The sequence below is a fragment of the Bubalus bubalis genome, chromosome 18, assembly GCF_019923935.1.
Source record: "Bubalus bubalis isolate 160015118507 breed Murrah chromosome 18, NDDB_SH_1, whole genome shotgun sequence".
Lineage (NCBI taxonomy): Eukaryota > Metazoa > Chordata > Mammalia > Artiodactyla > Bovidae > Bubalus > Bubalus bubalis.
Window position 1 is genome coordinate 40,855,002 of NC_059174.1, and position 20,832 is coordinate 40,875,833.

General features: G+C 45.6%; 1 protein-coding gene, 1 long non-coding RNA gene and 1 pseudogene across 11 annotated transcripts in view; 2 read left to right on the forward strand and 1 right to left on the reverse strand.

The window, feature by feature from the left end:
- Positions 1–3,232, forward strand: part of ZNF536 (zinc finger protein 536) — a 449,091-nt gene extending 445,859 nt beyond the window's left edge. For all 10 annotated transcript variants that reach the window (XM_044932153.2, XM_006056392.4, XM_044932152.2 and 7 more), the window contains one exon: positions 1,543–3,232. In XM_044932153.2, coding sequence (XP_044788088.2) covers positions 1,543–1,787 — 245 coding nt within the window. In that variant the 3' untranslated portion in view covers positions 1,788–3,232. The remainder of the gene's footprint in view (positions 1–1,542) is intronic.
- A 6,101-nt stretch (positions 3,233–9,333) lies between these two features.
- On the forward strand, positions 9,334–11,643 carry LOC112580267. The gene is made up of 2 exons (XR_003104593.2): positions 9,334–10,093; positions 11,340–11,643. It is a non-coding gene; the product is annotated as an uncharacterized LOC112580267 (long non-coding RNA).
- Positions 11,644–19,227: 7,584 nt separating this feature from the next.
- The window catches only part of LOC102404616, a 34,561-nt pseudogene continuing 32,956 nt past the window's right edge, over positions 19,228–20,832 (reverse strand).

Sequence of the window (20,832 nt, forward strand, 5' to 3'; positions counted from 1 at the left end):
GACTTCTATTATGCTCTAAAAAGAGTGATGAATATGCTGTTCAGATGTTTTCTGGGGTAAACAATTGGGCCCATTTATTTGCTTGTTTATTTTCCTGAGTAAATGAAACCCAGCACTGGGTCTTGACCTCTCTGGGTGCTGGGTGGGACAGCACTCATGGGCTTCCAGGAATGGCATATCCACAGCTTCCCAGCATTGGGCAGAATGCATTGTCCCATTATAACTTCCCAAACTAGATGCTTGACTGGTTCCTAAAGATAGCAGAGATGTGTGCATGTCTGTGGTGCACCAGAGCAGAGAAATGAAGCCTGAAGGAGCAGGTGGATTTTCACAAGAATCCATCTTCTGTTCTTATTTACAGCCTTTCTAGAGAAGTTCGATTCTGGGCGTCACCCTTCAAAATTGAACTTCTTTAAAACTAGGCTGGCCTTAATTATCTGAGTGTCCCAGTTCTTGTCTGATACTTTCTGCTGCCTCCTCTTGAAACAGAGCATCCCAGATCCCTCCAGCTTGGCACTTCTACTCCACCGAAGAGCAAGGCTTGCAGAACATCCCTCTCTCACCCCACCCCAAACACACTTCCTGGTCACGCTTGACTTGTTTATCAGTAGAGTTGGTGGGGACATGAGGAAGTGAACTGGCTTGGAGATCTGAGTCAGCATCCCAGAAGGAGGGATTTATGGGTCTTTTGGTATGGAGCTAGGGTCACAAAGTCTAGTCCAGGGCTCAAATCCACCTTCTGTCTGTTCTCATACAGCCTGTGGAGCTAAGAATGGTTTTTACATTTTTAAATGGTTGGAAAAAAAAGCCCAACAAGAATAATATTTCATCACATATGAAAATTATATAAAATTCAAATTTCAGTGTCCATAAATAAAGTTTTGAATTTCATCAACAAAAAGTTGGAAATTTATTTCCTCTCTTGTTATATAAGTATCTACGTCATATCTTTGATCTTGGCCTGCAAAGTCTAAAGTCCTTGCTATCTTACTTTTTATAAAAGAATTTCCAGGTGTTGGAACTTTCTTTTCTCTCACCTAGAAAGGCTGAATTAAAAACCCTGGCTAGGATGGAAAGATCTTTTACATCCTTGTCCAAGTTATTATTATTATTATTATTATTTGGTAACTTATTGTTTGAGGCTTTCCTGGAGGTTCAGCAGTAGAGAAGCCGCCTGCCAATGCAGGAGACATGGGTTCAATCCCTGGGTTGGGAAGATCCCCTGGAGCAGGAAATGGCAACCTGCTCCAATATTCTTCCTGGAGAATCCCTTGGACAGAGGAGCCTGGTGGGCTACAGTCCACGGGTCGCAAAAGAGTCAGACATGACTTAGCAACTAAACTGCAGCTTATTACTTATCCAAGTAAGTTATTACTTATACAAATAGATATATTGGCTGCATCTCTATCCTTTGCCATTTGACCTTTGCAAGGCAATAACACTGCTGATATTGTACCAGTAATAATGATCATGGTCCTTTGAGCACTGGGAGCCGGGGAGGGGTACGCAGCAGAACTGACCGGCCACTCTTTCTGCCCGTAGGTCCCAGGCCTTTCCAGTGCCGCTACTGTCCCTACAGTGCCTCTCAGAAGGGAAATCTGAAGACCCACGTCCTCTGTGTCCATCGCATGCCTTTTGACAACAGCCAATACCCCGACCGCAGGTTCAAGCGCTCCAGAGTCGACTCGGAGGCTTCTGGGAATTTCGAAGACCCCGCAGCTGTCAAGGCGGGGAGCTCAGCAGAGTTAACGGAGGAAGGCAGCAAGGCCCAGGAGGAGCGCAACTGAGCCAACCAATTCGGAGACTGCAATATTATTTTACACAGTTTTCAGATTATGCATCTGGTAAAAGAGTCTGCTAACTGCATTCCAAGGGGAAAAAATCATGTACAACCCCCCACTAGTGTATAGAACATTTAAAAATTTTAAAAAGATATCTATATATATATTAAAAAAAAAAAAATCCCCAGCCCTTGAAAATGGCTGCTAAACTGTTACCCGGCAACAAGTACTTCCAAACAACGCAGGTGGGAGAAAAGGGATTTCAGAAATGCTTGGTGTCCTCCGAGCTCAAGAAAGCTGGGGGGCCCTTCCAATGCTAGAGTCGCCTATGTCCAAAAATCAAGCTCTTAACTGCAAAACGATGCCATCTAAATGATTTAGTGTTGCCTTGAAGATGGAGGGGCTGTGTTTTCATTGTTGAAAACACCTCTATAATCTGACACCAGCTGCTGTCATCTGCCTCGCACCCTAATGGGATGTGTTGGGAGGCAGTCGCGGTGCCAGTCAGACTGGAGCGGTCACTGCAGAGAAAATCAATTCACGTGGTGTCGTAACTGCACTCTTGGAGAAATCTTAGCCGGCCCGCAGCCAGCGCCAGGGCAGACCAGCACTGCAGAGGCTTGCCATCTTCAATGTGCATTTTTAAAAAATCCACAGCCAAATGAATCAATGGTCAGGAAGTGTCTGCAGACAAATGTCCATTGCAGGTTTGATGAGTAATTCCTTTTTTTAGATCAAATTGCAGTATAGAAGGAAATGCTTTTTCTCGGTTGTCTTTTTTTTTGTTTGTTTCTTTAATTTTTGGAGGAATTTACAAGAAGGTTGCTAATAAAAAAAATAGGGATACATGATATCAAATGCTTAGAACTAGCCCACCCTACTCACAGAAGGTGCTGGTGAAGAATGGAAATTTACATAATAGTAGAAAGATTGTTTTTATTATGATTTTTAAAATGTTACTTGAATGAAGGCTGCTCCAGTCCTTATTATCAGATTTTTTTCATCCGTTAGTTTTTGTAAGTGTCATAGACATGAAGCAAGATTTTTTTCTCCAGCAAGCTCTTATGAAATAGCTTGTATTAAAATATGAATCTAAACATCCTGCTCTCTATCACTAATGAAGAAAACTGTTTAAGTTAAAAATGTCTGTTTTTGTAAAACAAATGTGTTCTATATTTTTGTAGATTTTAGATTTTCTACTGATTGGATACTCCAAATTTATCAAGTTCTGCACCACCCAGAGGGAGATTTGGAGGGCCAATAATGAAACACTTGACTCATTTTTTTTTAACAAACAATTTAGGAAGACTAGTTAAGGGTTTATTCTTGAATCTGCTAGTGTGGCGTCAGAGTTCAGCCTCTTAACATATTTCCTTTGAGTGACACGAAATTGGTGCTGTTGCTTGTGACGGTGGAGAAGTACTGAAGTATTAACTTCTTCTAAGACAAAATTATTCAGACTTTAAAAAAAAAAAAGATCGATATTTCCTTGCAGGCTGGGAGCACAGAATAAAACCCCAGGGCCTTAAAAACTTCAGCTCTGCCTACAGCAGTTTACAAAAATACTAAACTGCAATCAATGTAAATAAAATGCTTCGCTATCCTGAGACCAGAAGGAATCTCAGGCTAATAAGGAATCCGGTTTGCATATGCTGTCGAGAGGGTGACATCCACTCGGGGTTTCAGTGTAAACGCAATCGCTGTACAATGTGGACCCATCTGGCATAGAGCAAGCTGCTTTCTTGTTTTTCTAGAATAGTTCTCACTGCCTTACTTAAATCGAGTTGATAAACTTAATGCAACTGTTTCTATGATCCTAGAGAAAGGACTGAAATGTTATTGAAAACTTTCCGACTGTAGTAAGCTTTAGGATTTTAACTGCACTACTGTGTTTGGTGACTGTGCCAGTCGCTTGCTTTCTGTGTGTTTGCCCCCGCCTTTGGTATCTTAGCAGAGAAAAATATAAAAAAGAAGAAAAAAAAAGTAAAAAGAGGAAAAAAGAGGAAAAAAAAAAAGTGGAAAAAAAAAAAAAAACCAACAAGAGCCACATTCCATTTCTAGCACTTCGGGCGCTCTTTCCGTACCCTTTTGTGTCTTCTGAGCATCGTCGGATGCGACAGGCAATAATTCTGTTTGTGACACTGGGAACATCCCCTCTTCTTTGTGGCGTGTGTGTTGATTCCATTTTGTCCAGTGCTACTGTCCTTATTTCCCCCCGACACAGGCCTTCTCTCCAGAACATTTGTAACTTGTAATACAAACAAGTGACAGCCGCAGTGATGCAGTGTCAGTTTCTGAATGTCATCAGGTTCTCATATCTAAACATGTCAAGTTTTTTCCCTGTAACTTCTGTAGTCTGTGATGCTGGTCATAATACTGTCTACATTCCTACACAAAGAAAAAAAAATCTATCTTGGAGGAAATCTGAGATCAATAGAGTAGAGGATTTTGTTGCTATGCTTGTAACAAGTAGAAAACTTTGTATTTAAAGTTTATTCTTGGTCATTATTTATTATTATAATACATCAGTTGACAGAACTTTATTCTGGTATAGAAAGTATTAAAAGTTGTTTTTTCAGCAATGACTGTTTTCTTTCTGCTGTTAGAATAAAATGTCTTTGAAGCAGTCCAGTTTTATCCAGTGTTTTACGCAATAAAACCTCTACCTCTGGAAAAAAAAAAATACCCATTTCTTCCTATTTGCGTATGTTTACTAGAAGGAGCAAAACATATTTTTGTAGCTTTGTCAGACTCTGGTAATGCTTGGTCAAACCGCACTTCTAACAAAAAGCCCTGCGGTATTCTGTGTGGACAGTTCTCATAGCCTGGTTCTTTTTCAAATTTCAAGCTGAAAGTGTATCACTGGGTGTACAAACAGCGTGTGTAAGTGTGTGTGTGTGCACGCACACCCACGTGCACATGTTTCTATGAAAGCTTGTAGACACGGGTTACAGTGAGGTAATACCCATGCAAACACCAATGCTCCTCATATTATAGTAATTACACCAGACACTTAAAGCATTGGGATCTATTATTCTTCTTTACTGGTAGCAAGTTTAAAAAAAAAAAAAATTAAAAACAAGGAAGTCTTTTACCTCCGATCAGAGGACAAGCTGAATTCTCTCTCCAGAAGCAAAGGAAAAGAACAAAGAATAATAAAACCTATGGTTTCAGGGCTACATAAAAAGCAGAATTCTGACACTGATCTTCTCAGGTTTGGTGTGCGGGCTTGCTTTTTGACTTGTTCTTTGTTGTTAGTGGTGGCATGGTTTCAAAACCAAGCTCCCATGGTAAATGCTGCAGCTCTGGAATAGGTCAGCCCCACCGAAATGTTGGAGGCAAAGGCATCCAGCCATGCTAAAAGAATCTATAATCACCGGGTTTCTTTCAGGAGGCCAAACTGTTGGTGTCCCTGGACAGGAACAGATGACAATCCTAAGGGTCTATTGTCACACAGCAAAGGTGAGTCATGAGGGGTTACTGAGAGATCAGGAAAAGGACCCATTAGGGAAGGAAGGTTGATGGAGGGGCCATGACTCCGTATACACGATGGATCCAATCCCAAATGCTTCCAGGGGCCAGGCAGGACACCTCAGTGGCAAGAGGAGGACGGTAGGAATTTGCAGCGGGGTCTCAGGGGCAATGAGAAACCCCGGCTCAGTGCCTCATCACCAAGAGGAATGTGGCATCAGGGCTTCTGAGTTTGCAAGTGACACTGGACCCTTGGATTTTGAGTGGTCTCTTAATTTTACATATTGGCTCAATATGTGTATTTAAAAACTGTGTGCTAAATAGATGATCAAAATGTGGCTTATACACACATTTGTGATTTCTTTTTTCTTTTTCATCATGGTTTAGCACAGGAAATTGAATATAGTTCCCGTGATACACAGTAAGACCTTGCTGCTTATCCAGTCTACGTATATGTAACAGTTTGCATCTGCTAACCCCAAATAGCCGACCATCCTTCCCCTACCTGCCTCCCTCCTGGCAACCACAGTCTGTTCTCTACGTTTGAGAGTCTGCTTATGTTTCCTAGATAGGTTCATTTGTGTCATATTTTAGATTCCACATGTAAGTGATATCTTCTGATGACCTTTGTCTCTTTCTGACTTACTTCACTTAGTATAATTATCTCTAGGTCCATCCATTTTGCTCCAAATGGCATTATTTCATTCTTTTTTATGACTAATATTCCATTTATATATATACGCACACACACACACACACACACCACATCTTCTTTATCCATTCATCTGATGGACATTTAGCTTGTTTCCGTGTCTTGGCTATTATAAATAGTGCTGCTATGAACACTGGAATGCATGTATCTTTTCAAATAATTGTCGTCAAGAATGGCATATTATTCTGCTATGAAAAGGGATGGAGACGTGACACAGCCTACAGCATGGGTGAGACTTGAGAACGCTGTGCTTAAGTGGAAGAAGCCAGTCACAAAAGAAGCCAGTCACATACTGTATCCATTTATAGGAAATGCAACAGGCAAATCCATGGAGACCACACATAGGTTAATGGTGGCTGGAATTGGGGAGAGGGGAGAATGGGGATGACTGATGGCTAAAGAGTAGGATGTTTCTTTTTGCAGAGATAAAATGTTTCTAAAATTAGATAGTGATGGTAGTTCCCCAATTCTCAATATACTAAAAACCACTGAGTTGTACACTTTAAGATGGTGAATTTTATGGTATGTGAATTATACCTCAATAAAGCTATTATAAAGTAAAAAATAAAACTGGAAGGAGGGCTTTTTAAGAAGCATCAGTATATATTTCCATCAAAATATTTTGAGCTCTTAAAGAGTCATAGACAATTGGCAGATTAGTACATTGTAAAAAAAAAAATACAAAATTGGGGTGTCCTGACTTAAATTTGAATCCTAGCTACACTACTTACTGAATACTTGATCTTGAACAATTAAGCCATTCTGAGTTCCCTGGCTGTATATGAAAATTATGAAATTAAATTTCGATAAAGTAGGGGAAATTATATGTAAATTTATAAAGGACTCTACAAATGTTAGATTGCTGCTATTGTGGTGAGATAAGCCATGTCTATATTTGAGATTAATTTTACCACAATGCATTATACACTAACACCTCTGTGTTTTGGAAGGGCTCCCCGGTGGTTAGGTGGTCATGATTCCTCCACATTCACCACCTTCAGACAAAATGATCCTGGACAAATGTCTTAAACTTTTTGTCTTCCAGCTTTCTCATTTGAAAAATCAGTATTTTCACCACTATCTTGCCATTCTCAGGGTCTTGAGGGTCAGATAGGGAAAGAATGGGATGCAGGAGAAAAGAGTTGGTCCTGGGGTTAAATGTCATTCCACTCACTTGTTTGATGAGAGTTTACAGAAGACCTAGTGTGTGCCAGGCATCAGGCCACAGGCTGGAGATTCAGGGGTGAGTCAGAGACCATGCCCACAGATCCCTGTCTAAGGAGAAAACAGACTTCAATTTGATAATCACACAAGTAAGTATAACATATCTGGAAGAGGAGATTCAGAGATAACACATCCCAGAAGATTTCCCTAAGTGGTGACAATGAACTGAGATGTGAAGGACAGGGTGCCGGGTAGAGAAGTAGTGCAAGGGCTGTGTGGGCTGGATGGGGCTCCGGAGGGCTTGTCTCCACTTCTCCGACCTGTGGGATCTGGGCAGGTCATTCCAGCTACCCAGATCTGCTTCTTTATCTGTGAAGCAGAAAGGGTACCCACAACAAGACTCTTTCTGAGCTTATATGAGCTAGCAGTACACAACTGCATTACAAGCTATGCAGAGAGCAAGCTAGGTACCACCAGGTTCCAAGGACTGTTACTGAAACTGACACCAGCTAGAAACTCACTTGAACACTGAAATGTGGTGCATTCTGCAGATGCATGGCTTTCTGACTTGTCAGAGGTCAGCAATATAGGAGTCGATGTAACAAGATCCAAATGCCTTCTTCAACAAATTTACAGGATCCCAGACAACCATCAGTCATCAATCACACCCAGGGGCCTCGGTCTTTTGGAAAGGAGTGGGTGGGTGTCTCCTGGGCCCAATTCAAGATCTTTCCATGGCGCCAGTCCGTCCTTTCATGGATGGGCTTGGCTACAGTGGCAGCAGCACCATTTGCTGGGGGAGTCTACGTAGGATGACAAACACCCTGATTTCCCCAAATAAAGGGATTCCCAGTTTGCAGAACTTCCAGTACTAAAAGCAGGACAGTCCTGGACAAACCTGAATGGTTGGTCATCTGGGTCCAAGGCTACTCTCTGCAAAGGCATACATCCCAGCTGAGCCGAGCTATTGTTGCCCTTTACCCAGGAGGCTCTATCGGGAGAGCCAAGGGGCTCAGAGCATGGGCTTTGCTAACTCGAGACTTGGGTTCAATTTTCCTTGCCACAGTACCTTTCCTATAAGGGTGAAAGGTGACAAGGCTCACACAGCACTCCATACAGTGCTTGGCTCATGGTCCTTGTTTACATACTCTCTGCTGAGTGACTGAATGAATAGATCTCTGATCCCGCTTTGACTAGGTGGGAAAGGCCTCAAATGTGAATTTCTCGTCCTAGCAGCCGGAAACTGCTGAGCTGCTGATACTCAGTGTTAAGATACTATTTTGTGCTGAAACTTTTACAAAGATGATAACCCTGCTGTCTCTTGTAGTTTGGGATTTGCACACTTCCCCCTCTCTGTTGAACATCTGTATTGTAACAGTATATTATGAAAACCTCACCTGGTGTATTGTAAGCACAATCCCAAGGAAATTAGTGTTAAATATTGTGATCTTCTTCTCAAGATAGAAAGGCTGGGCCCGTTCCACAGAACTAGAGGTATGTTTCCACGGGGAAGGAAAAAAATTCATAGTGTAATGCAATATTAAAAATGTCGCCCAGCTGAGCATTCCATGTAGGGGCTTGTGTAGAGTTTTAATCTCTTCACCTGTTGGTGTTAAGAGAAAAGAGAGATAGAGGGAGGGCGGGAGGGAGGCAGGGAGGGAGAGGAAGGGCTTATGTGAACAGGGAAATCACAAGCAAAGAGGAGGGGGAAAATTTAAATGATCCCAGACTGAACTGTTTTGCTGTTAATACAGAAATACAGTGCAAGACACATTTAATGGGCTCTATTTTTTATTATACTATGCTGAATAATTAAGTTTGAGGCTAAGTGTCACATGGATTTATCTTTTAATTAAAAAAGCATGGTTCACGCATATTTGAGTGGTAGTCCAAATAAATGCAATATAGAAATTTATGTTTGTTTATCTAGGTGTTAATTACCTAGAGATTGTTCTGGATTACTTCTTTTTATAAAGTGTCATAGGCTCGTGTCAGAACGAATAAAGCTTGCCCATGGAACCTTATCAATTTGCTAACGATAGTGCTGGTTTGACCTGAGTTGGGGGGGGCAGGGGAAAACTTTGGGGATTGTTATGTACACACACGCCCCCATTCAAAACCACACCAAATAAAACAGTCTTTTTAGAAAATATTTCTAGGACATAAAGGCACAAATATATCTTCGTTGTTTTACAGCCTCTTGTCCACAGCTATTTATAAAACATGTGATTATTTATGCATTGGGTTATGAGAAGTTCGGCTAGGAGAGGCCGTGAAGGCGGCTCCATCAATCCAGTTACCTGAACCCCGGAGAGGTGGAGGGAGGGTTTCTCAGCAGAAATGGGGCCGGACAGGAAGTTGGCTGCCGTGATTTGTCTGAAATATGTCAGCCTCACTGCCTCTCCCAGAAAGGGTAGACAGGGAGAAAGAGGGATAGCAAAGTTGAGGGTAGAGGTCACGTTTTTTAGAAACCAGGATGCACACTGAGAAAGCAAAAAGCAGAAGCCCCCACAAACTGCTCCTCATACCTTGGGTCAGTTCCTGCCTTTATCTTTGTTTACAAAATGATTTTTGGTGGCAGGTCCGCTGAAATGGCTTGGTCAAAAGGTTCAACTTCAAAGAAATAGGCGTTGCAAGGGCAGGAAGACTTCCAAACCGGTCTGGGGATGTCTAAGTTGGGTGCGCTCCTTTGTTCTGCAGGTTTGTTTGCCTTGGTTTTCTGAGTCGCCCGGCCTCTTCCCACTGCGCACCACGCCTCCATTTCTGACTATCAGATCTCCAGAAAATCAACAAAAGTAACTGCGGGTCCCGTCGGGCTTTCCCTGGCTTGGTGGGTCGCTCTCCCCGGATGCAGGGAGAACGGGAGGAGAGATCGAGATGGGGACGGTCACTCAATTGTGATTCTCTCCAGTCCAAGCTGGCAGGGGAGCATCAAGAACCCCCAAACAGCAAACCAGCCCAACATGTAAGCTCTCGGCTGCGAAGGGTTTCATTTTCAGTTTTTCCTCCCGCCGGGAGACCTGGCGGACTGATGGGGCGGGTCACTTGACAGCGCGCCTGGAGAGGGGCGTCGAGGGTGGGGGCGGGCCGGCAACAAGGGGGCGCGGCGCCAAACGGTCACGCCCGGGGCCCCCCGAGTCTCCGCGGGGCGGGGACGGGGGCGGGGGCGGGTTTTTCTGGTTCACACCCCGAACCGGCCTCTGACCCAGCCCCTTGCCCTAAGGTATCAAAGGAACCTTAGCCTAAGGAGAAAGCGCCCCCGCCCCGGCCGCCCCAGGCTTGGTCCCCAGGGCTCCACTTTTGGCAAGGAGGCGACAAATGCTCCAAGGGGACTCGCTGTGGCCTCTGGCCCAAGGAGGGCGCGCGAGTCCTCAGGGGCCAGCTGATCATCCCATAACCGCGGACAGAAATTAATGCCGCATATTTTAAAAATTATTGATACTTGAACTCTGATTCCCTCCCAAATTGCTGCTCATTTCCTCCCCAGAATCGTTGTTAGCAGAATTGGGGCCCAAGAGCACTGCAGGATGGAGTGGGGGTGTTGCTGGGAGGTCACCCATTTGTGCCAGATGCTGGGGACCCAGCACAGGCCAGGATCCTGCCCTGGCTTTCCACTCCGCCCTCAGTGATTTGTGGGAAAGTGGAGGATGGGAATCCTTTTAGATCTGTGGTCAGAGAAGGTCCTTAGCATTGAGCTTTCTTTGAGTGAGGACTTGCTGGCTTCCAGCGTGCCCACCAGAGCCTTATTCAAAAAGAGGGCCCTGAATTGGGAGTATCCAGCAGTGAGGTGTTTGAGGGCCCAGATTTCAGAGGCTGCAAAAGAAGGGGCATGCAGGGTTTTGGGGTAGAGGGCATTGGTCTGGAATGACATGGAGGATCCGTGTGCCCAAGAATATCAACTTCCTTTTTAAAAGTTAAATAAAAAATTATTGAGGTGAAATTCACATACATAAAATTAACTGTTTTAAAGTGTATGGTTTAGTAGTATTTAGTAAGTACACTCGCAATGTTGCACAACCATTGGCTCTATGAGTTCCAAAACATATTTATTACCCGAAAGAAAACCGCACACCCACTAATCAGTAACTTTTCATGCTCCTTTCCCCATCCTCCAGCAATACACAGTCTCCACGGGTTTACCAATTCTGGATATTTCATATAAATGGAATCATTCAATATGTGAACTTTTGTGTTTGACATATTTCACCTAGGGCTTCCTGGTGGTTCAAAAGGTAAAGAATCTGGCAGTAATGCAGGAGAATCAAGTTTAATCCCAGGGTCAGGAAGATCCCCTGGAGGAGGTCATGGAAACCTATGCCAGTGTTCTTGCCTGGAGAATTCCATGGACAGAGGAGCCTGGTGAGCTACAATCCATGGAGTCGCAAAGAGTCAGACACGATTGAGTGACTAATACTTATTTCACTTAGCATAATATTTTCAAAGTTCATCCACGTGGTAGTATGTAACAGTATGTTATTCCTTTCAATGACTGAATAAACTTGTATGTTTATACCACATTTTGTTTTTCTGTTCATCCATCGATGGACATTTGGGTTATTTTCACCTCTTGGCTATGTCACATAGTACTGCTATGAACTTTCACGTGTAAGTATTTGGGTATCTGGTTTCAATTATTTGGGGAGTGGTATTGCTGGATCATTGAGAAATTCTATGTTTACATTTTGAGGAATCACCAAACTCTATCAGCTTTTTAATTCAACAAATCAGATCATTCTCAGCTACACTGCTTAGAATGGCTTCCTCTTACGTTAGAATAAATTTCATATTCCTTTGAGGCCCTACATTATTTTACCTTATCAATCTCTCTAACTTCATCTTCCATCTCTTCCTCAGTTACCTTCCTTCTCTAGTCAACATGGTTTTTTGCACTTCAGGCCTGCCAAACCTATTCCTGCCCCAGGATCTTTGCACTTTTTTTCTCTTGCCCTTTCCAAGCTGGACACCTTCCCTTTCTTAGGTTGTAACACAGATGTCGCTCAGGGAAGCTTTCTGTCACCACACCCATATGTTCCTGGCCTCTGTACCATACCACAGTTCATCATCTTATTTCTGTCTTCTTTGTGGCAGTAATAAATTACTCCCTAGAAATACCTTGTTTACTTCGTGGTTTACACAATGATAGTCTGCTTTCTTCAGTGGAATGTAAATTTCATGAGATGAGGGACCCATCAGAGTCCTGGTACAAGTAGTACCTGGTACAGAGTAAGACCTCAAATAAATGATTATTGAATAAATAAGAATTCCCAGCCCAATTATCTTTGATAATAATCCCTGGAGCGTTGTTAGAAATTTTGTTAACTTTAAAAAAGTTCTTTCAGCAGTCTCCAGAAATGAGGTCCCAAACTAAAAAGAATATTGACTAAACTCAATGGCAGACCAGTGGTATCCTTGAGAACTTAAATATGGTCCTTCTTACTTGTAGTATGGGTATGTGTCTGTGGGTGGGCAGAGGAGTGGGCAGCCCATTGCATTGATAGAACTGGTCTGATACCCCCAGGCATTGGGCTCATATGAGACCAGCTGCCCAAGCTCTTTAGAAGGATGCATAGCTGCCAAGTGGGTAGCTGCAATCAGAAGCTTGATTCCAAGTCTGTGTCTGCTAAACTGGGCCCATGTCTTTGTCCCTCTGAGCCTCAGTTTCCTTATCTGTTAAAGAGGCTGCTAACATGTGCCATAACATGTACTGATATGAGAGTTGGACCATAAAGAAGGCTGAGCACCGAAGAATTAATGCTTTCAAATTATGGTGCTGGAGAAGGCTCTTGAGAGTCCCTTGGACTGCAAGAAGATCAAATCAGTCAACTATAAAAGAAATCAACCCTGAATATTCATTGGAAGGACTGATGCTGATGCTGAAACTCCAATACTTTGGCCACCTGATGTCACAAGCTGACTCACTGGAAAAGATCCTGCTGCTAGGAAAGATTGAAGGCAAAAGGAGAAGGGGCATCAGAGAATGAGGTGGTTAGATAGCATCACCGACTCAACTGACATGAATTCGAACAAACTCTGGGAGATAGTGAAGGACAGGGGAGCCTGGTGTGCTATGGTCTATGAGGGTGCAAAGAGTCGGGACAGAACTTAGTGACTGAACAATAACAAAACACGTGCTGTGCAGACTTACTGGGAGCCACACATGAGAACATGGGGAAGTGCTTTGCAAACGGAAATGCTGCACACATCAGTTGTTACCATAGCTGCTAATATGAAAAATATGTGTGCCCTGCCCATGCCAAGGTGTGGGCAGGGAGGACAGAGCCCGGCAACCTGGTCAGCAGCTGCTGCGGCCATCCCAGCTCCCTCTCCCACCCTGTTGACCCTGGCCACACTCATGTCTGTGACCCTGGGGTCAGCGCCTCCTCTTAATGCCTTTCCATTTCTCAGTTTGCTGACTGGGGTGATTTTCGGTGAGGTCCACATAAATACTTCAAAAATAATTCACGATGAAGAGGAATGCTTCTGGAATGGATGATGGCACGACGAATTAAACGCTTTATAGGGCTGAGCGTAAATTATTTTAATGCATGTAATAGATCCGCCCAGGGAGACTTGAGCCCTCCAGGTCATGCCTCTGTGCCCCCAGGGCCCAGAGGGTGGTGGGAGCAGGTGGCTGGGAGCCTGCTCTGCTGGGGCGTGAATCATCTCCCTCTCCAAAGACTTATTTTGCCGGCACTTAGGTCCCCCCAACCTGAGGAAAGGATGGGGAGGCCTGACGTCTGGCCGGGCAGAGCCCGGAGCCAGACGAGTCAGTGAGAGGGCAGTTGTTAGCAATGACAACAGCCTGACTTACACCTTGCCTTCCATTCATTGTCTGCTCCTCTTGAAGAGGGTGAGGTATGGTGGTGTGCAATATGAAACCAGAGAGTTCAAATATTTTGTCTCCCGTGACAATTTTGAGTTGCAGGATGAACGTTTCAGTTCAGGCCATCAACCAGCAACATTTTACATTTAGACTCACTGCACGTCAGTAGAGAGAGGAAGACCTCTTGGAGATGATTGTGTCCAACACACCCATTCAAGAGATGAGAAAGCTGAGAGCTCAGAGAGGGATGCAGAATTTTGTGCCCCAGACATAGAAAATAAACACACTGTTGTATTCAAAGGCTGTCTAAGCAATATTTATAGAGCGATATCTAGAGCTTGTTGTTGTGGTTTTGTAATTACTGGAGTAGGTTTGTAATCCCAGAGGAAAGGGTTCATTGATTCCAAAATGTGTTACCATGTCCCTTTATGGTCAGGCAAAGCATGGTAATAGTCCTTTATGTGGACCAGTTGTCTCATATCTGGGGAGAAGCTTTTATTCACTCAATGTTCAATGATCATGTTACATATGAGTTCTCAGACATTTTTTGGGCATTGACCATTCTACTAGGAGCCAGACAGGCTCACCTGCTCTCAAGAAACTCACAACTGAATTTGAAGGAGGAAACAGACAGAACAGGCTCCATCTTGAAAGCAGGACTTCATTTTGGGCTGGACTGTGGACTTTTGAGCTATATGCCCAGTATCTATGGAAACAACATATCAACTGGAAAACCGGAGGCCCCCCACCCCCGACACCGAGGGAAGAGCCCCAGGGCTCGTACCTAGACTCTCCGTCACCTAAAAGAATACGCTAATTATCTGTGTAACCGAATAGAATCATAAATTCTATTATGCTTATTGGGGTATGACATAGGCCTATTGATAATTGTCCACTGTTAACTACCTAGGCTTAAAGCATACAAATCACGGGTTTAAGGCATATGAATCATGGGTTAACTTTGATTGTATCTTTCTTTTCCTTTGTTCAGACTAGTTTCAGAGAATTTGGGGAGGGGGGTTTGCACACGTACAGTTAGGGTATATAAGGTTTTCACAAAAACTGTTCGCGGTCCTTGGCTAAGAGGAGACTCTGCCTTGGGCCCACCGGTGTAATAAACGGCACTCCACTATCTGCATTGTCCTTCTGAGTGAGTTTGTTTCCCGGGATGCGTGGCTACAACCTTACAAAGAAACCAGATGAGGAAAGCTGCTATAACATATGCCTTGCACTTGTCTGAGTCCTGGGACAAGTCTCCTTCCACAGATAGCTTCTGGATGACCTGTTCATCTGTGTCTGAAACTCCACCCTCAGTGATTCAGTCATGCGCATCAAAGTTGATGTGACTGAAAATAACAGTGGGAACAGAGAATTAGAGAAAGCAACCACTTCCAGGGGGAGCATTAGGAAGTGAGGTGATGGGCCTAGAATGAGGAATAGGATTTGAATATGAGGGACTGAGAGAGACTGGGGGAGGAGATTCTAGGAGGAAGGGTCAAGATGCCCCAAAGCAGAGATCTGGTGGGTTCTGCAACCTCAAACAGGCCAGGAAGATCACAGCCAAGAAGAGGAAGGGTTGAAGGATGAGGTGTCTCTAAGCAGGTTTGCATAAGATGGCCCATTGTGTTTTCCTAATAGTCCTCATTGTCATGTAGATCAGGAGGGGAATGACAGAGTCTGCTGCTGAAGTTAGGCTGGCTGGTAAGGAAATAAATCATGCTGTACCCCAGGAGGACTTACAAATGAAGATGAGAATTGTAGCCCACAGAAGGAGTCTTCTGAGGCAGTTGATGATTACTGTCCACAATGGCAAAAATTGAGTATCTCAGGACTTCCCTGGGGATCCAATGGTTAAGACTCTACCTTCCAATGCAGGGGCATGGGCTTGATCCCTGGTCAGGAAACTAAGATCCCACAAGCCTCGAGGTATGGAATAACAATTGGTTGCAAGAAAACTTGAATACCTCTAAGTGAAAAAATCAGCAACAACAACTGATCACACCATGCACCACAAACAAAGACTAACTCAAAATGAGTCATAGACCTAAATGTAAAACTTAAAAAGGATTTTAAAAAATCTTAAAAATACTGAATATCTCACCTCTACCATTAAGCCTTTCCTCTCTTTCTCTCTCCACACACACACACACACACACACACACACACACAGAGTCTCTCAGTTACATCTGACTCTTTGCAACCCCATGGACTGTAGCCCGGCAGGCTCTTCTGTCCATGGAATTCTCCAGGCAAGAATACTGGAGTGGGTTGCCATTCCCTTCTCCAGAGGATCTTCCCAACCCAGGGATTGAACCTGGGTCTCCTGCATTATAGGCAGATTCTTGACTATCTAAGCCACTAGGGAAGCCCTTCCCTATCCAACTCTGGATTAATTATTTCTCTCTGTGCTCCCAAAGCACATAGTTCTGCACAGAGTTCAGAACTTACTGTGGTTTGTCATAGCAAGTTCTATTTGCTTCCACCTAGACTGAACTCAGTCACAGCCCAGACAGTGGCCTGGGCTGGTTCATTTCAGGGTTGATGGTGACCCACGATGGAAGCTTTGTGTATGCTTCCCGGTTCCACCTATGTAAATGACCCAAGTTTAAAATCCAGACTTCCTGAATGTTGGTTCAACATAACCACACCTTCTCCCATTTTAGGTTTCTGGAAAGAAACTACTCAAACAATCAAAATTACAGTCGGTTTTAAATGGCAAGCTGTTACCAAGGCTGTCGCCCCAGAATCCTACTCCTGCCTCTCTTCGACTAGAAACCAATAACTCTTACCTACATTTAGGGAGGAAGCTGCAAAGAGAAAAAACAAGAACTGGTTAGAAATAAGTAAGCTCACGATGGCAGAAGATTTGACTTCCAATAGACCTTGAGCCTCATTGTATGCTCATTGTAATATATTAGCATATGCTAAATGGTACACCCATGGGTGCCATGACAGTTGACGATTGCTAGAAAAGCCTATACAAGGCCTGGAAAGGAGAATTGCATCAGTTCTGGGTCCAAACCACACCCCTCTTCTTGGATTATTCATGAATATTCCTCCCACTCTTTCTGATTCCCTCCATTTTAATTCCATTCTCCTATATATTTGGTGTCTCCACCTGAATTAGGCTGAGAAGCTGATATGTGTACTAGGTTCCCCTTCTTCATTTTTCTGCCACTGAATAAAGCTCGTGTGTGTGTGTGCCTGTGTGTGTGCACGTGTGCTCAATCATGTCTGATGCTTTGCAACCCCATGGACTCTTTGCAAGCCCGCCAGGCTCCTCTCCTCTATCCATGGAATTTTCCATCCAAGAATACTAGAGTGGTTTGCCATTTTCTTCTCCAAGAGATCTCCCCGACTCAGGGATCGGACCTGCATCTCCTACACTGGCAGGCAGGTTCTTTACCAGCTGAGCCACCAGGGAAGCCTTGAATAAGGCTTATGCTGTTCCAGTCTCAGCACTGGTTTCATTTTTGGCTGCACCAATCAGATGGGGAAATGAACCTTCCTGGCGGGGGTGAGGTCCCATCCCAGGCTAGGACCCTGGAGGTAGTCTGCTCTATCAATCAGAGCCAGAATGGTATACCCCTCAACGCCTTAACACAGTGCCTGGCATTGGTGTGCATCCAGTCAAGGTCTACAAAATGAGTGCTTTGGAGCCATAGCTCATGTTAATTCCCTGCCCATGTCCCCTTGGCTCACGCTCTGCAGCTGCAGTGCAGGGAGCAATCCTGGCCTCTGACCACTTCCTGCGTAAAGAATCATAGGAGTGTGCCCAGCTGCAGGTAGGCCTGAAAGCGCTAGGGATTTAATGCCTCCAAGAAACAACCCTCAGCCAATGGGAGAGGGGAATCAGGGAATGAAAACCAGCAGCTGGGTTCTCCACAGTCCTCTGAGGGCCCTCTGTGGGACAGAGTCCCAGCGGCCTGCAGCAGCAGCCTGCCCGTCACTGGCCCATCACGGCACTGGTGCTGGCTTTCCCCCTTCCTCATTTTAAGCTCGCACTCCTCAGTGTGTTGGAATTCTCTTAATGAACTACTCGCACCCATGTCCTTGTCTCACCAAGAATCTGCTTTTTCAGGGAACTCAAACCAAGGCAGGAGCTACATAAATAAATGTATAAATGTTGAAAGAAGAAAGGAATATAAATGAACAAATGAGTGAGTGAAATGGAGAGATGGAGGAATCTGAGAGCAAACCGTGCCCATCCCACCTCCTTCCCTGGGCTGGCCTGAGACGGAGAAGATGGAGGGAAGGCCTTGCAGGTCCTTCTTGAAGTACAGGTTCCGGTGGACTGTCTCCGTGGACTTGGTGCTGCACTGCCATGAGGTGCCAGGAGGTCTCTGCATCCAGCAGGGGCACCCTAGTGGGTGACTGGCTCCGACCACGGCTTCTAGTACATTCTTCCCTGTGGCAGGGCTCCGCACCCCTTCCACCTGGAACCCGGGGAATTCCAGCCACGATGCTGGAGGCGGTCACCTTGGAGAGGGAAAGCTGTGCTCCGTGCCACAGAAGACCCCAGTGATCTGTGTTGGCAGCCGAGTCTTATAAAAATAACACAAAGGCCTGGATTACTGGGTAGGGGGTGCGGGGAGATGGAGGAGGGGGGAGTGGGTTGAGGATCCGGCCGCACCTCTCCCAGATGGCGCCTGCCCACCCCCACCCATCCTGACACGAGGGGGACAGGAACGCATCACGTACCTGAAGGCGGAAACAGAAGGCTCCACCGAAGATTGGACGCAGAAAGCCAGACGCTGCGCAACAACCAGGCTTCTCCGAGTACCGGCTGTGAGCGCTGCTAAGAATAGAGCCAGGCGGACCGAAACTTTGCGCAAGAGCCTCGGGAACGCTGGAAGCTCTTACGGCGGCGAAGCTCCACTCTGTCTTCGCGGGCTGGGCTGTGCGGCGGCCTCAGAGTGCCTCTGCCCCCCAACCTTCCTGCAGCAGAAGAGTCATTCTCTAGAGCGAAAGGTTCAACATTTGGAGCAGGGAAATGACCGTCCTGCCGGCGGCGGCAGGCTGGTCACTTTGTAGCCCCTGCGATTCCAGTTGCTGTGTATGCACTGAGCGTCTACTGTGTGCATCATCTGTGCAGTGGCGCTGGGAGGGTCACTCGGGAGAGAGAGGACACCCCCACCCTTGGAAAGTTTGGAGTCTCCTTGGAGAGACAAACCCCCTGATCCAGGGCAGGGCAGGGGAGAGAAGTTGCCAAGGAGGAGGAGGAGGGAACCCAGCGGAGGTCACCTGGAAGGGAGTGAGGAGGGACGCTGCCGGACTCAGGCCGGTGGCCGGACGAGTAGGACAGGGAGACGCTGCACCTCGGGCCCTGGGTAGGGAGCGTGGGGAGTGTCCTCAGGCTCAGAGCATCCGGGCTGTTGGGAGAAAGCTGGGGTTATGCCGGAATGCTCAGGGGCAGCTCGCTGGGGTGGAGGAACAGGCTGCAGGGCAGGGGTGGGTCCTGCAGAAGAAGCAGAGGAAGGCTGATGATGCAGGAAGCAGGTGGGCTCCTTGGAGAAATTTGGGAGGTCAAGGATGGGGTCAGTGAGCATGAGGTAGGGCAGGCCGGCTGCTTCTTTGGGGTTAATCTGCCTCACTAATGCTGTCAATCAAGAAGCATCCATAGATACACAGCCTGCGACCCCTCCAACACTTAGCAGACAGATGCTCCTCTTTCCCTTCTCAGGAAATCCAAAACCTGCTCATTACCTGGAGAAACTGAACTCTCCTCAGAGTTGCCCCTCAAGTCAAACCCTGTGGTTTGAGCAGGTCAGGAGCTAAGGGAGTAAGTTTGTCGAGGATGGTGATGGACACTAGTTTGGCCATGGATGAGCCAGACTCACTGGTCCTCTTAGGAAGGAAGCCTTAGCAGTGCCCAGGGAGCACTGCGGGGGCCACTGTGTGCACCAGAGCAGGCCTGGCCATGGCCCAGGGATGCTGTTCTCTGTGATCGTGTGTGGTTGCTGGACAGAGCACCTGCTGGCCGTGGGTCTCCGTAGGGCAGGGACATGCTGAGGGTTCTCAGGGTTAGGCATGAGAGTGAGTAAGGACACTGACATTAGTCCAATCTCCAAATTGTCCTCTAAGAGCTTTCTCTGTCATAGACACTTACCCAGGGCTCTTCCTGCCTGGAAGCTCAGACTCTTGGAGGAGATAGAGAAATAAGTGAACATTTTAGAGGAATCCCATCTCAAAGGCCAGCATGAACTGCAGTGATTTTACTGTGATTTCCCCTGACATAGGGCCTCAGGTTTTGCCCACCACCCTTCAACTTCAGGGCCCAAAGGGGTGAGGATGGCAGAGACCCTTGCTTCACCCATACCCCTCAGCAGCTTCTGGTTGGTGGGATTTAGGAGTTGTCATTCCCATCAGAGTGAACAGGTTGATGTCAGCCTAGCAGACACTGTGGGTGCCTCCTGGGCCAGGTCCGCCAGTTCCCCTCCTCTCTGAGTTCTGTCTTGCAGCTTCTGACCAGTGTTGGTCTCCTCCCCTTGATATCCTTTAGAAATTCAATTTTACATGCTGTTGGTCTTGAGTGTGGACTGTTGCATTTTATTAATTTGAAAACAATTTATTTTTAATGATTCCTGTAGCCTCTGCTTCCTCCCCCAACTGTGCCCTCAGGGAAGGGCCCTTTGCCCTCTTCTTACTATCGAGAGTAGAACTGAGAACTGCCTTCTGTGGGCAGTGTGGGCTGCAGAGCATCACAATTAAACATATGGCGCTTTCCTTGGGCTAAAGTGGTGTTTATGCCTTTCGGGAGTAATCACTGGGCAGTATATAGTCCTTTCAATGACACCCAAACAATCCCTGGCACCCTGCACAGAACTGATCAGTACTACTGGCCTGAATTATTAAAGGCCCATTGCCAAGGTGGAAACAAA